Source organism: Capsicum annuum, chromosome 12 (genome assembly GCF_002878395.1).
Source record: "Capsicum annuum cultivar UCD-10X-F1 chromosome 12, UCD10Xv1.1, whole genome shotgun sequence".
In the NCBI taxonomy this organism is placed as follows: domain Eukaryota; kingdom Viridiplantae; phylum Streptophyta; class Magnoliopsida; order Solanales; family Solanaceae; genus Capsicum; species Capsicum annuum.
This window is the reverse complement of record NC_061122.1, coordinates 232020976-232036672: the sequence shown is the minus strand read 5'-3', so window position 1 is coordinate 232036672 and position 15697 is coordinate 232020976. Positions and strand designations below refer to the sequence as shown.

Here is a 15697-nt window from a genome sequence, read left to right as displayed (position 1 = left end):
GAAAGATTGTAACTTACAACATTTTTGTATAATTTTTTTGAATAACCAAATTTAAATTTTAAAATATTAAATCAATTGAATTCAATTTACCAGCGGCAAAGATTAATCAAATTCACCCTTATGAAGCAAAATAAAACTGATTGAATGAAGGAAATAATTTTAAGTGGTTAACTTATCTATTAATATCTAATAGATGCTTGACAATATGTACAAAAAAATCTCCATTAATTCATTCGAATGTGTCTAATAAGAATATTGAGTGAGAATATGTACAAAAGACTCTCCATTGATTCAAATGTGTCTAATAAGAATACATAGTAAAACATGTTCATGTGGTCAGACTCTAATTCAAATATCTAAATGAAATTTTTTGTTCTGTTACATCATTACCTTACAGCAGAACTGGCTTTCGCACAGAATTTTATAGATTCTGAATTTTAGAACAACAAAAGCTCCAGTTATGCGCAGGATTCGAAGAAGGGCCCACCACGGGTGTGTTGTAAGCAACCTCACCTTACATTTCTGCTAGAGTTTGTTACCAAGTCCCAAACCCGTGACTTCCTGTCACATGACAATAACTTTATCAGTTACTCCGAGGCTTTCTTTTGGATTCTAAATTTAATGTGTACATATTCAATGAATTTCTTTAACACAAATACATTGTTTAACTAAAAGTTACTGGATTTGGCAACACCTTATCTCAGGCTAAATTTAATGTGTACATATTCAATGAATTTCGTAACACAAATACATTGTTTAACTAAAAGTTACTGGATTTGGCAAAATCTTATCTCAGGCACGTCTCAATAGTGGCCTAAAGCTAAATTTTAATAAGAGTATAGACATACATACAAAAATACTATTTGGTGTAGTATTTTTAAAAGATACATAATCTTTCACTTCACATATTAATATGCTTATTAATAAAAGTAAAGATTAGTTCGAGTTAATAAGATGTTAGTCATTTGTTTGCAATGCATAACTTTGAATATTGTTGTTAAAACTTTATTTATTAATATAAAATCTGAGTTGTTTGGTTTAAAATTCTAAAATATTTCTGGTAAAAACGAGAACTTTTTTCTTTTTTTTTTATTATTATTTTTTAGATAATTTTTTAAAATGTATTTCACAATCTTCATTTTTATTTTAAGGTGAAGTTGATATCACAGGGTCAATTATTAAAATTTCTAAGTCCTCAAAATTTTTGGGCCTAAAGCGAAGCCTTTACTAGCCTTACCCTTGAGTCATCCTTGCCTTATCTGCACTAGCGGATCTACATAGAGTTTAGGGGGTTCATCCGAACCCCTTTCGTCGAAAAATTACACGATGTAGATATGATCAAAATTTTGATTTATCGTATATATGTTAAGTACTGAACCCCTTTGACACAAGTCTAAAACTTGATTCAGTGATGAAGGGGTGCAACATTGCGTTCGATTCTAAATAACACCATTTTTTCCAATCTTTTATATTAGCGTTTGGATTAAATCCCTAGTTACTTAGTTTTTTGCTCTCTTACGTTCTGTCCCCCTTTTGGTTTCTCTTCTCTCTCACTTTCAAGGTTACTAATTTGATGGTTGACCTTTTTTCTATTTCTTCACAAAATTATAGTATATACTTTTGTTTGTTGTTTATTTATTTTGATTGATTTAAATATTTTACATCTTCTCTCCTTAAAATTAAGGAAAAAATACTATTAGTTTTATCACGTTAAGGTATAAATAACTTAAACATAAAGTATAATTCCGATAACTTATTATACTTTTTATGTAGTTTCTAAATATGTAAATTATTTTTAAAAAAGTTAAAAGATTGTACGTTTGAATTCACGATCAAAATAAAGAAGTTTAACTTCCTCCATTTTGTTGTTCATGTTGAGGTAAAGTTAAACTATGTCTAGCTCACTCAAATCAAATTCTACCCGCTTATATCTGATCCGACCCACTTATTTTTGAGGTCTTGTTGACGTGCTTAGTTATTTTTTTGAACCCCCTTAATATAAATCCTGGCTCCGCCACTGCTTATATGAGCTTCTACCTCCTCCCCTGCTTCTGCACTGCAAGATATACAACCACCAACTTTACTCTGGCATTAGAACAAATCTCTAAGGACATGAATGGTACAGACTCCATGCATTTAAAAAAGAGCAATGGATTTGTGTAATAAACCTGTCAAACCTCCACTGTTGATTGCTCATGATTGAGATAAGAGGTTTGAGAGGTTATAACTTAAAAACACAGTTCACCATGCACGTCTTGATCCCTCGTTAGGTTCGTGTGGATGTTGGAGAATGTTGTCGTTATCTTCTTCTCCATCGAATGTGACAAGGGGGCCGGAAGTTAACAGTGACAATCAACTTCCTGATTTTTTAGGCGACCAGATGGTCGCCAAGTATAGATGAGCATGCCCAGGACGAGGATGATGGCTCCTGCAATGAAACCGGGAGGGAGAGAGGACGCGACACCAAGGTATGGTAATGGTAATGTGAATAAAAAGACTGATACAGGTACTGCAGGGAGAAGTATCAAAGGAAATTGAGGTCAGTAGGTAGATATTTGTCTAGAAGTTCGACTAAATCTACTAATGCCGATAAAATACCTGAAACTGTTGAGGCGAGACAAGATACCACAGCAGAGGAAATCTTGAGCAGATGTAACAATGATATATTGTAGCCCATGTTGACGATGATAAACAGTAATGGAAAAAGTGGTGCGCCATCACACACTAGAACAAGACGAGAAAGAAGCAACTACAATCAGTGTTCTGTCTTCGAATCAGTGTGTCATAAATAGAGAAGAAACAAATTCATGATCTCGCTTTTGGGGTTGAGTTAGGTCCAAGGTTCGTTATGAGAATGGGACAGAAATGTGAAATAATCATAGTGATTATTCATGCTTCTCCTTTTGTGCATCATCAGAAACTAGATAGTGATTGACACTCATGAACATCGTTGATGAAATCTCATACTTTCATAGACGAAGCTGAACTCAAAACTACTTCACTACTTACCACCGGATAACGTGCCAATGTTCAAAAAGCATGCGGCACCATCTCTGAGATAGTTTGGCAGTAGAGCAAATGGAACACCCCATAACTTAGACAAAAATGGGAGTAGAAGGCATATAAAAACTGCCTGCAAAAGATGTCGAACCAGTTTCAGTAGTTCATTCAAGGAAAAGAAATACAGTGAACGATAAAACAGCATAATATGCCTACCTGGTAAGCTGATCCATACGAGTTCACGACAAACAGATCAACACTACCTCCCTGCTTATACCATGGTAAATTAAGACAACTACCATCAAATCTTAGTATATCAAGTAATAACAGAATAAAGTTAGGAATTCAACATACATCATTCTTGGGCTAACTGAACCTAGGCCAAGTGGCTAAAGACGTTCAAGTCTAGGTACAACTCTTTCTAATAGCAGAGCAAGTTTCCTCTTTCTTTTCGACAAGCATATTTAATCTTTCCGCTTATGTGATTCATTTTGTGACACGGACTGTATCATTAATCTTGATTTAATTATATGAGTATGTCCAACTACCACTTCTAGGCTGAAAGCGTGAGCGCGAGGTCTGTCTAGGAAAACTATAATTTGTCATCTACTCCAAAAGGACTGTTCTAAACAAGGATAAACTTCTGATACGGGTAACGGATTTCGGACTTTTTAACAGCTAAATCATGTAATAGAAATAATCTGCAGCATGCCCACCTTCAACCTTTTAGCAGCATCCCGAAATATTACTTCCTGCATATAAGGAAAATGAATCCTCCAGGTAAATTATACTGCAATCATGAAGATGATAAAACCTCAAAACCTTATTGAAAGGAAGAGAGTAAACAAAAGGGAAAGTATGAACCTTCAAGACAGTATCGGCAGCTTGGAATAAAAAAGAAACTATCATCAAAAGACTCCAAAATACACCAGCTTCCATCAAAGAGCCAGCACTAGATCCACTGCAAATTAAGAGATTATCAGCATAGTCTACCACTATATGAAAGTATGGTTCCTCATTCAAACTTAATTACAAACTAGGATTTTCTCAAGATTTTCCAAAGAGGATAACCTTGTTGGGAGTAGATTATCACTTCAAATATTTCATTTATCCAGTAATAAATAACGTGGAAGTCTTACCAAACAAAACACGGGTGTGGGGATAAGATAAAATTTTGGAGTGTGCTAGGAGGATGCAAACTTCAGAGACAAGGTTTCTTTAGATAACATCTGATTGGTTTCTCAAAATCTCTAATTCAAAGACAAATAATTTTGACTAAGGGAAGACTAACGATGCGTAGCTGCAGCTGACCGTCAGCCATATGCAGAAAGAGAAAGCAAGAATGCAACAATTCACCATCTGAACTTTCGGTGGATCACATTGTTTTATTTTTTTCACTAAATAATAAAGATCACCTCCAAGCAATTTTACGTGGATCAATAAAGGTACCTGATACTTTACATAAGAATGAGCAAAGGAAAACAAGAGGAGCAGTAAAAGGCAACTGTTTCAATAGTTAGAACTTCCAGTCACTTGAACAAATTTTTCAAACTGCTTGGTAGGTAAATCTAAAAACGCTCTAGACAGAAACTGTCACAAACCTTGCTACAGTTACTATAACACCAACAGCCACGAGAAAGCACCCAAACAACTGGTTAAGGCGATATCTTCTCCCAAGGAAAATAAAAGAAAGGAGAAGTTGCCAGACAAGAAAGCTCTGCAAGTTCAACAGATGGACGAGTTAAATAACAGATTCAATTTACTTGTCGAAGGAAGCATTAGTAATCCTACAAGCATGTCAGTAAAACAACAACAAGCACTATGCCTCAATCCCAAGCTAGTTGGTGTCCTCAGTATTCATTCGGCTCTATTTGGATATTTCATTTCAATACTCAATACACTTGCCTTTTGTCTATCTCCCTAGACTATAAGTTTTCTAAATTTTATATTTACATTTAAATCTCTAAACAAACTAAAAAGATTCCTGAGAAACGTATATGTTATCACCCATTATCTAAATCATTTATTTTTAGGGCCGATGCTCGTAAAAGTCCTCAACAAAGATGAGGTTAAAAAATGAATCCTAATGTCAAAGTATCAACTTGTTCGAAGTCTTCATAGATAAACACATTAATGCAGTCTAGCCTCTACTATATTAGTTCCCGTTCCCTATTTTTAATTTGGTTTTTATTTCCGTATCTTTAAAGTGTTTGATCATTCAATCAAATTTTCAGGTAAGCTTCCTAGTTTTCCACCAAAAGATGTAAGCACTTTAACTGATGGATTCATTTCCTAAAGACCTAACATCATATGGATAATTATCAGTATATGCTCTCAGAAGTTCCTAAAAAGTGAAAGGAAATGACTTTCAAATTTTTGTTACCTGAGAGAGTATTGGAATTGTGGCCCCGGAAAGAATAGCTGTTTAGAGGAGAATAATAACAAAGGATTAAGTAAGGAATTAAAAATCAACAAAGTTATATAATTCTCATGTTGAAGATATCATTAAATTAACAGAAGAGCCAAAAAAGAAAAAAAAAAAATTCAAATACAGGAGTCCGTGGACAAGATGAAAAATAATACAAGCTGTCAAGAAATTTGCATATCGAGAGCGACTTGTTTAAGTCTTGCCAAACTGACTCTTTGTATTTGAGAAAAGAAAATAAAAGCACATGAAGATATAATTGGTTATTAATAAAAAAACATGAAAATATAATGTTTTGATGAATATCGTTGTTGTCAAAGAGACATCCAATTAGAGTAAAGAAAATACTTAAAAACATCTAATGGACATTCTAGCAATGTGATTCAACGTAAACATTGTATTACCTCCAGCTGCCATGCCGGATGCAGCAGCAAGGGCCTCTAATAGACCAACAGCAACAAATGGAATCTTTGGAAGGGAAAGCATTTCATCAGTAACATTGCCAGTATGATACCGTACATATAAGATAGAGAAGTATACGAGCACATATCTGGGTGAAAGGAGGCAGAAGAAACAATTAAGTTCTTACGACCATTAAACACAATAATTGGAAATAAACAATCAGTAACAAATGTGTCCACTAATTTTTATTACTGATGCGCTGTACTCAGATATTCAGCATATCCAGAGTCGAACTAAAGAATTTCTACTTTCTTGTTGTTATTTGTTATTGTAATGAATCTATATTCACACGGACATCAAAAAAAAAAAAGAAATTATGTTCTTTATATTAGAAAATGACTTGTGTGCCCAAAATACGAAAGATTTAGAGCAGCTAAGTAACTTTAGTTCTCATAAAATGATTCTCTGTTACACCTGAACTTTTTATGCAATAAACTCGTAGCATGGAGGCTACTTATGACATATTAATACTTTTAGATGAAAGTGAGGTGCACAGTTTCTATTTTTACCTATAACATCATTATCCATTAAACTCATAGTTGGGAGACTACTGGTGACATATTGATGTCATTTTATGTTAAAAGGCAAAGGTTAACCATCTTAATGATTCACGAACAAGAATTACCAAACTGGAAGTACGAGAGGAGCCCGACATAATCGATGAAAGCATGATTAAAAAGTTTGGATCTTGGTGGAGAGCACAAGCTAAAAAATAGGACACAAGAGCTAGTAATCTTAAACCAAGTGATCACTATAAATCTGTGTTGCTGGGACTACTCTTCAAAAATTTCAAAGGATGCATGTGCGATCCTCCAAAAGTAGTGCATTTTGGAGGATCCGACACGAGCGCAACAACTTTTTGGAGGATAAGACATTAGCCCGGCAACATTTTTGGAGAGTTAGAGTACCATAGCTATTAGAATAAAAAAACAGCCACTTGATAGTTATGCTTTAGAAGAATATTTACAACTAGTTTAATAACACAATCAAAGAGTTTGGGCACAACTCCCCCTCTCCCCGTTCTGCTATCCAAACAAGCCACCATTCTAAGCATGGGCGGACCTACACATAAATTTTGGGTGCCGCTAAACTCGACGCGGATTAGGTATAATTATATAAAAAATATATGAAAATGGGTATAAATTATATAAAAGCACCCATTAAACAAGAAATTGATTAGGTGAACTGGCATTTAGGTTGATCTTAAGGCTCTCCATTGGTAGGTGTGGTTGGGTTCAAACCAAGTTGAGATAATTTTTTATTTTTTTGCTGTAGTAAGCACCCACTCTACTTAAATCCTGGGTCCGCCACTGGTTCTAATTTCGGATTGGATCGGATAGGACCAGTTCCTTGCACCTTCAGGCTTTAAAACTACCTAAAGTCAGCCTAAAATTGAACTTGTGTGGTTGTTATTAATAACGGATAATTACTAGACACCTAGCTGTTGTAGAGTTCTTATAGTTGTTGTAACTTTAAGTCTATACTTGTTGATATAGGTCTTATATATAGTCTTGTGCAGATACTGAAAATAGTAGTTATTCAATCAATAACATACGATCTTTTCCCATCTTCTACTCTCTATCTCTTTATGGTATCAAAGCCTATCTAAACTCCTACGAGTTGATCCTATCCTTTTTTTTTCATTCTCTGCTTACTCACACAAATGGCATCTAAGATTTCTATGACCAATGCCGATGGAATCAACAATGCCATCTCTATTGTTCAATTCAATCCAGTTACCCAACTGCCCATTAAATTAGCGGGCAGTCACAATTTCTCCTTGTGGAAAGCTCAAGTTTCAATGTTTATGTGTGGTCACAATCTTTATGGCATCTCGATGGCTCCATCTTTGCACCCACTTGCACTATCTCTCAGAACAATCAAGACGTTGATAACCCCGAGTTCCTTTCTTGGTATCGCCAAGATCAGCTAATTCAAAATGCTATCTTGGCCTCTGTTGATCCTACGCTTGCTCCCACTATTGCTGTTGCAGTCTCTGCCAAAGCTGCCTGGGATGCTTTGCATACTGCATATGCGAACAAATCTTAAACAAGAATTTTCAGCTTGCGAGATCGATTGGCACGCCTCACTAAAGATTGTCGTCCAGTCACAGATTATCTTCATCAAGTTCGATCACTTTGTGATGAACTTACAACTGCTGGTGCACCGGTATCAAACCCGGAACTCATTGTGAAAATCCTCAGTGGACTCGGATCTGAATTTCGAGAACTCTCTGTCTCCATTCATGCTCACGATTCTCCTATTTCTATGAAGAGCTTTACGAAAAGCTTCTAGATTATGAGCTTTTTCTCAAACATGAGGAAGACAAGAAGCCGCTATCAACTCCCATTACTGCTGCTGTAGCACAAAAGACTAGCTCAACTCCTTTTCGCCAGAGCAACAATAATTACTCCAGCAACCAGCAGCAGCAGCCCTCTGACAAAAACCTTCGCTGCCAACTATGTGATCGTGTAGGTCATTCCGCTAAAGTCTGTAGATCGCAGTCACATAACCATCTGCAAGCCCGGACAAACTTTGCTGCTCGTTTTCCTTCTCAACAGTCCCCTTGGATCGTCGACAGTGGAGCCACTCATCATATTGCATCTGATACTCAAAGCCTAGCCATTGTACATGACTACCACGGTGCCGAAGAGATAACTATGGGCAATGGTAACACCATTCCAATATCCCATACCGGTAACGCTAACATAAGTGCATCAAATCATCATTTCAAACTTCTCAATACCTTATGCTCCCCTATCATTAAACATAATCTTATTTCTGTTTCTAAGTTTTGTCGTGATAATCATTTCTCTATTGAATTTTTTTCCTTTCCATTATCTTGTGAAGGATCTGAGTACGGGGGCGTCTCTAGTTCGGGGGCAGAATAAAGATGGGCTATATGAGTGGCCACCGGGCTGTACACATCGTTCTCCTAAATGCAATGTGGCTGTTCCGATTCACCTGTGGCATCGGCGTTTAGGCCATCCTAATTGCCGCGTTTTAGATACTATGTTGAATAAATTTACCCTTCCTGTTTCATATCCTAAACCTAGCTCCATTTGTAACTCTTGTTATTCAAATAAAATGCAGAGGTTGACTTTTTCAGAAAATTCATTGCGAAGCAATAAGCCCTTGCAAATCCCTTATAGCAATTTATGGGGTCCATCTCCAGTGTTGTCAATTGATAAGAAAAGATATTATGTGTTATTTGTTGATCAATTTTCAAAATACATGTGGTTGTTCACTTTAAAATCAAAAAATGAAATTTTGGAAGTTTTCCAAAATCTGCATCCATTGCTTGAACGCAAATTCAACACCAAAATTCAATCTTTTTACACAGATGGTGGTGGCGAATTTCAGAGTCTACAACCGTATCTCAAAGCACATGGCATAGAGCACTTAGTGTCACCCCATATACTCTCCACAGAGAGTTGCTCTAGTCGAAAGACGACACCGGCATGTTATTGAAACTGCTAGAACCTTGTTGCACCAAGCGTCTTTACCCTCACACTTTTGGAGTTTTGCCTGTCGACAAGCGGTTTATCTTATAAATAGGCTAACTACACCGAATCTTCAACATAAGAGCCCCTTTGAAATTTTATTTCAAACTATACCCAAGTATGACTCCGTTAAAGTATTTGGTTGCTTGTGTTATCCATGGCTCAAACCATATGCCAAAAACAAACTCGAGCCTCGTTCAACACCATGTGTTTACTTAGGATTTTCGAATAAACATTACTGCCACCAATGTTTTGATCCTGTAACTTTCAAAATATATTTATCTCGTGACGTTTTATTTTTAGAAAACCAGTTTCCGTTCGAAAATATTTTTTCTCATTTGACAAACACACAAAATAAAAATGTGTCTTGGGAGATTTGTTCAACTGAACAACAGCCGCATGATAATACTCCATACTCACATGATTCTTATGAGCCGCTTACATTGTGCAGCAGCCCGTGGACACGCACTCACCCATCTCCTCTACCCCAACAGGAACCACCGTCTCAGGTAATTCAATTTCTCCCTTATCTGCTACTTCTTCTCCAGCATCTCCACTCCCCCCTTCCCTCACCATACAAAATTCAGTTTCCAGACGCAATTCACCTGAACAAAATATTTCGGCATCACCAGTTCATTCTTCTCCCCATTTAAATACCCAGCCGCAATCCACAATAATCACTTACCAGCGTCAAAATAAGTCTACTGGTCCTGTGACCCAGAACCCTGTGGCACAACCTTCTTCCTCGTCACCTGTCCCATCTCCCGTGGCCCCACAACCTTCTTTTGTTGCCCCTAGCTCTACATCACCGCCCGCTCATAACATGATTACTCGATCTAAGACTAATAGCCTTAAGCCTAAGCAATTCCACACTGTTGTTCATACCACTTCCTCCCTACCTAGAACCTTTAAGCAAGCCCAACAAGTCCCACATTGGTGTGAAGCTATGAAAAATGAATTTGATGCCTTAGTTCGGAACCGTCCATGGGAGTTGGTACCATGTGATCCTTCGAAAAATGTGGTGGATTGTAAGTGGCTTTTTCGGGTTAAATATCATCCTGATGGTTCTGTTGACAGGTTCAAAGCTCGCTTGGTTGCCAAAGGATTCACACAATGACCTGGCCTTGACTTCTAATGCACTTTTAGTCCTGTGGTAAAGCCAACAACTGTTCGAATAGTTATTGCGATTGCAACACAACAAAGCTAGCCCATTCGTCAACTTGATATCAATAATGCCTTCCTACAAGGTAGTCTTGATGAGGAAGTCTATATGCGCCAACCACCTGGTTTCAAATCTTCTGCACATCCGACGCATGTTTGCAAGCTGCAAAAAGCTATTTATGGACTCAAACAGGCCGCCAAGGCCTGGTACACCGAACTCAAAAATTATTTGGTTACTTTGGGGTTTATTAAGTCCCAATCTGATTCTTCATTGTTCATCCTGCCGAATTTTGGGTTTATTGTTTATGTCCTAGTATATGTTGATGACATAATTGTTACTGGTAATCAGATTCGTGGTGTTCAAAGCATTATTGATAATCTTGCAACCCGATTCTCACTGAAGGATCTTGGTCCACTTCATTATTTCCTTGGGGTTTAAGTGTTGTATTATCCTGGTGGTCTTCTGTTGTCTCAACAGAAGTACATTACAGATCTTTTGCAGGAAGTTAATATGCAAAATTGCAAAGGTGTTCCAACACCAATGGCTTCAACTGTAACTTTCCCAGAGTCCGTGGAAGATTCTCTAGTTGATGGCTCTCTTTCTAGGCGGATCATCGGTAAACTTCATTACCTTTCTTTTACATGTCCGGACATAACATTTGCTGTCAGCAAATTCTCACAGTCTATGCACCAGCCCTTTATGTCTCATTGGACAGCCATGAAACGTCTCCTTCGGTATCTACACCAAACATCCTCATTTGGCCTCCGGATTGCCAAAGAACATGATCACCATCTTCTAGCTTACACAGACTCTGACTGGGCTGGAGACAGGTTATGTTGTTTACCTTGGCAGCTCTCCGATATCATGGTCCTGTAAAAAGCAAAGATTTGTTTCCCGTTCCTCCACAGAAGCAGAATATCGGGCTGTCGCTGCTACTGTTTCTGAGACCAATTGGCTAACAAGTTTACTCCATGAGCTTCGGTTTCGTATCTCAGACATTCCTCAGATATTTTGTGACCATGTTAGCACCACCTACATTTGTGCCAACCCGGTGTTCCATAGTCGGATGAAGCATATTGCTATTGATTTTCATTTTGTTCGTGAACAAGTACAAAACAAGGATATTGCAGTTCAACACCTTCACTCAGCTGATCAAGTGGCAGACATATTGACCAAACCACTTCCAAAAGTTTCTTTTGTCAAGCATTTTTCCAAGTTGGGTGTAGTTGACACCACCAACTTGCGGGGGCGTAATAACGGATAATTACTAGACACCTAGTTGTTGTAGAGTTCTTATAGTTGTTGTAACTTTAAGTCTATCCTTGTTGATATAGGTCTTATATATAGTCTTGTACAGATACTGAAAATAGTAGTTATTCAATCAATAACATACGATCTTTTCCCATCTTCTACTCTCTATCTCTTTAGTTATAAAGTTAACTAGATAAAAAGTTCATCAGAACCAATGTCACATTTATAACAGCCTGCTGTTTCCGATTCATCCATTTAAAGCATTATTTGAACCAAATCTGGTAACCAAGCAAACAAGGTACATGTCACACAATTCAATCTCCCCTAATAAATTGCATAATAAAGTATACTCCATTCATCAAATACCATCAGTTAAACCATTATCACAAACAATATAGAGCAAAATCATCCTGCAGGAGCATTTTTTCCAGCGACATTGTATATATAAAAGGGCAGCCCGGTGCACTAAATTCCCGCTATGCGCGGGGTTGGGGGAAGGACGTGACCACAAGGGTCCATTGTAAGCTGTCAAACCCAACATTTCTGCAAGGCTGTTTCCACTTCTTGAACCCGTGACAACAACTTTACCAATTACACTAAGGCCCCATTCTAATACACACACACACACTATATTAGAATAAGCATAATATTGAACTTGATCGGTGCCCATGGTCAAACACGACGCTTCTTTGATGGGTTTGGTTAAAAAATAAAGTTGTCTGCTTTTGACATGATGATAAATTTTTTATCCTAAGAAGTGGCATCAAAGTCAAATATCATGAGTTTGACTCCCAAGAATGACGTGTGAGTGATTGTTGTGTAACATGAACATCCTGGCTATGGCGAGACTCGTATGATGCATTGGGGATAACTCAAGTCGGAGTCATGGTATATATGGAGCTTGCTCGATGAGCTTGATAAGAAATAAAGTTGCTATCTTGCTGTCAACTATAACCTTTGACATAAAAAAGGACAGTCTAGTGCATAAAGCTCCAGCTATGCACAGGTTCATAAGAAATTATTGTACGCAGCCTTATCTTATATTTCTGTCCGAGGCTATTTCCAAACTATAACCTTTGACGTGACGATAATATTTTACCTACACTAGTAGAATAATAAACCTACAACCCCAATAATTGATGATGCATCATTAGATTTAGTAGAAAATTATGGTAATATGGTCCACCAGTGGGTCTAATATGCAGTCAAAAGAATCTATTCTAAGCGATAAATTGAAAGAGACTATTGCAAAGTTTTGTTCTTTCATTATGAATCACTAATACTATGCATTTTCAATATGGAAGTTACTATATTACCCTCACCTATTGGAACATTTTGATAAGGACTGACATTGATATAAAAAGATAGTAACTTAAAATGACTCCATTACCCTTGACGTCTTGTCAACAGACATCATACAACTTGGAAAAATGTCACGTGATCTTCCATTTTTCTCACGTGACTTTTCCTTTTTGTTTTTTTTTTTTTTCCTTTTTTGTCTTTCAGCTATGGCCTAAGGGCACACATCACAAAATGGATTTACATGGTGAAAATGAAATACTAAGAAAAAAACATAATTTTTTTTATATAATTTAATAAGTGAATAACAACACTAATATATTCAGCATAATTTTATGTGTGAAATTTGACAAAAATAAAGTGTAATTTTATCTCTACCTATTATTTTCGAATAATCCTTGACTTACATTGCACATCAAAACAATTTAAAAAGGAAATATATTTAATTTAATAAGTTAACAAATGGTAAAAATATAAGAAACTGCCATGTGAGCTTCTCGAGCTAGCTAGTAGCATGAAAATTTTAATAACATATATAAATAAGTTTAATTTTCATGAAAAAAAATACTGGATTTTAAAAATTGTGTGAGCATTTTATTGATTTTTTTTTTCCGTCTTAATTTTTGATTTAAATTCTAATTGTTATTTGATGAAGTTAATTACTCTCTGTTCAATTTTACCTGTCACGTATTTTTTAGACTTTATTAACGTGAGATATTTTATGCGTCATTATTTATTTAGTAAGAAATGAAAATAGAGAAGATTACCCGAAAGTGGCGAGCTGAGCGAGGAAGAAGGGATAATTCTTCAAAGGCACTAACGCTAACTTGTATAGCACACGATTCCCTACACCTAGTACCACCGTTGCTATCACTGCAACTGCAACCTCCACCGTCCGATCAACACTCCTTCCCTTTACATCATCATGATCAATCTCCACCGCCTGATCTCCCACCGCACACCTCCTATTCCTCAATTTCCCTCCGCCGCCGACGTCGACTACGCGGCGGAATACGGCAGCACATTCTACCGCGTAAAATCTCTTCGTTGTTACCTGAAGCCGGTGAGTATTGATTGTAGAATGAAGATTTACACTGCCAGCTGGAAGCTTTGTTGCCGGAAAATAACGGCGGTGTATTGTCGGCGACGATAATTCGTCGGTGAGAATCCGGCGAGTAACAAACGACGACGACATGGTGAGATTGTTGCGAAAAATAAGAATTTTGAATTCTGAGAAGAAGCTTCTTATAAATACTGCTCGCTTATAAAAGTTAGGCATTTAACTCTTAAAAAATATTTTAAATTCTTATATTTGGAAACTACTAAAAATGTGCGAGAGGTCAAATTAATTTTAGGATGAGTTTATATCAAATTATATTGTTATTTTTATCTTATCTTTAAAGTGGATAATTAGTCACGAAAAATAATTAATTTCAGAATAATTTATTTCTAATAATGATCCTTAATAGTAGATAATTCAAAATATTTAAAAAATATATAAAAAATTATGATTAAAATATATGAGATAAATTATCAAGTTATAGTATTATTTTTATCATACCTTAAAGGGAGATAACTAATCTCAAATTAATTAATTTTAAAATAATTTGTTTTCAATCAACCAACTCTTAATAGTAGACAATTCAAAGTATTTAAAATGATATATGAAGAAATTATTTTAAAAAGTGGAATAATAATTGAAGGAGTATATATATATATATATATGATTTTTAAAATTTTAATTTGGAACTTACTAGGAAGGAAATAAATTAATAATCTCTAGATTAATATAGTCATATACATCATAGCATACGTAAGCATTATGATTGTCTTCCAATATTTAAAGAGGAAAGTTCTTAATGAACTTCCCTTCTAATGTTACTTTTTTTTTTATTAGTTTTAAAATTTTTAATTTTAATTTGTGAGAATTATTTAAAATTTTAATCTTTGTAATATTTGTATGAATGTATTTGATTATTCCATTTGATATTGCATTATTCGAATCTTAATATACAAAGTTCATTATATAAATATATATACATATGTAAAAAATTAGAATGCGTTTAAATGAATATCTTCATCATCAACTAGTAGATTAAAATTTTATGTCACATTGAAGGGTAAGCGATAATAGGCATATAAATTTTCATGGATTTTCTTTTAGTGTATTTTAAAAAGCTATACGCATTCAATAGCCAAGAGCGAAACTAAAATATAATTACGAGTCGATCAAATCTGATAATTTTTAGTCTAAATTATGTATTTATATTAAAAAAAATATTAAAAATTCTCAATGCATAAACTTCAAATTCTGATTGTTTTTTTCGAAATGAGTACTTGCAATAATATTATTACCTCACTATTTTCTTTTTAGGTGACAATATTGACTTTTAAAAAAGATAAAAAAAAATGTAATCAGTTCAATTTTAACTAAAAATACCTGGAATTCACCAACTTTTTTTTGTCAGTATTAAAATATATTGACGCAGCCTTTGGCCATTGCTTTTCCCAAGAGAATCTTGTTGCCTTTTTAATCATTTAATGGTCCTCCTTCACTAACAAACCCCTAATATTATATGTGGAATAATTGCACTT

The 15697-nt window shown here is 35.6% G+C and overlaps 1 protein-coding gene across 4 annotated transcripts; it reads right to left on the bottom strand.

The window, feature by feature from the left end:
* Positions 1-204: 204 nt before the first annotated feature.
* On the bottom strand, positions 205-14455 carry LOC107850657 (protein CLT1, chloroplastic-like). Of its 4 annotated transcripts, none has more exons than XR_007048518.1 (11): positions 13870-14449; positions 5830-5975; positions 5384-5421; positions 4602-4717; positions 3865-3961; positions 3717-3752; positions 3217-3267; positions 3010-3133; positions 2599-2724; positions 2169-2509; positions 205-561 (listed from the first exon to the last, which is right to left on the bottom strand). XR_007048518.1 is itself a non-coding variant. In XM_047401383.1 (10 exons), the coding sequence occupies exons 1-10, from the start codon at positions 14379-14381 to the stop codon at positions 536-538; spliced, it is 1272 nt and encodes a 423-aa protein (XP_047257339.1). In that variant the 5' UTR covers positions 14382-14455; the 3' UTR covers positions 205-535. The 4 variants fall into 4 exon arrangements, 2 of the variants coding, with proteins under 2 accessions (XP_047257339.1, XP_016550825.2); XR_007048517.1 differs by lacking the exon at positions 205-561 and adding an exon at positions 1793-2056; XM_047401383.1 differs by lacking the exon at positions 2169-2509 and having other exon boundaries at positions 13870-14455.
* Positions 14456-15697: the final 1242 nt, after the last annotated feature.

What these genes read in the sequence shown, in the direction of transcription:
- LOC107850657 (XM_016695339.2), bottom strand. Translation starts at nt 14,381, where the DNA reads ATGCCTAACTTTTATAAGCGAGCAGTATTTATAAGAAGCTTCTTCTCA. An exon ending in ATCCGGCATGGCAGCTGGAG is followed by an intron (nt 5,422 to 5,829) that starts GTAATACAATGT and finishes TCCTCTAAACAG; the next exon opens with CTATTCTTTCCGGGGCCACA. An exon ending in CTGCCGATACTGTCTTGAAG is followed by an intron (nt 3,753 to 3,864) that starts GTTCATACTTTC and finishes CCTTATATGCAG; the next exon opens with GAAGTAATATTTCGGGATGC.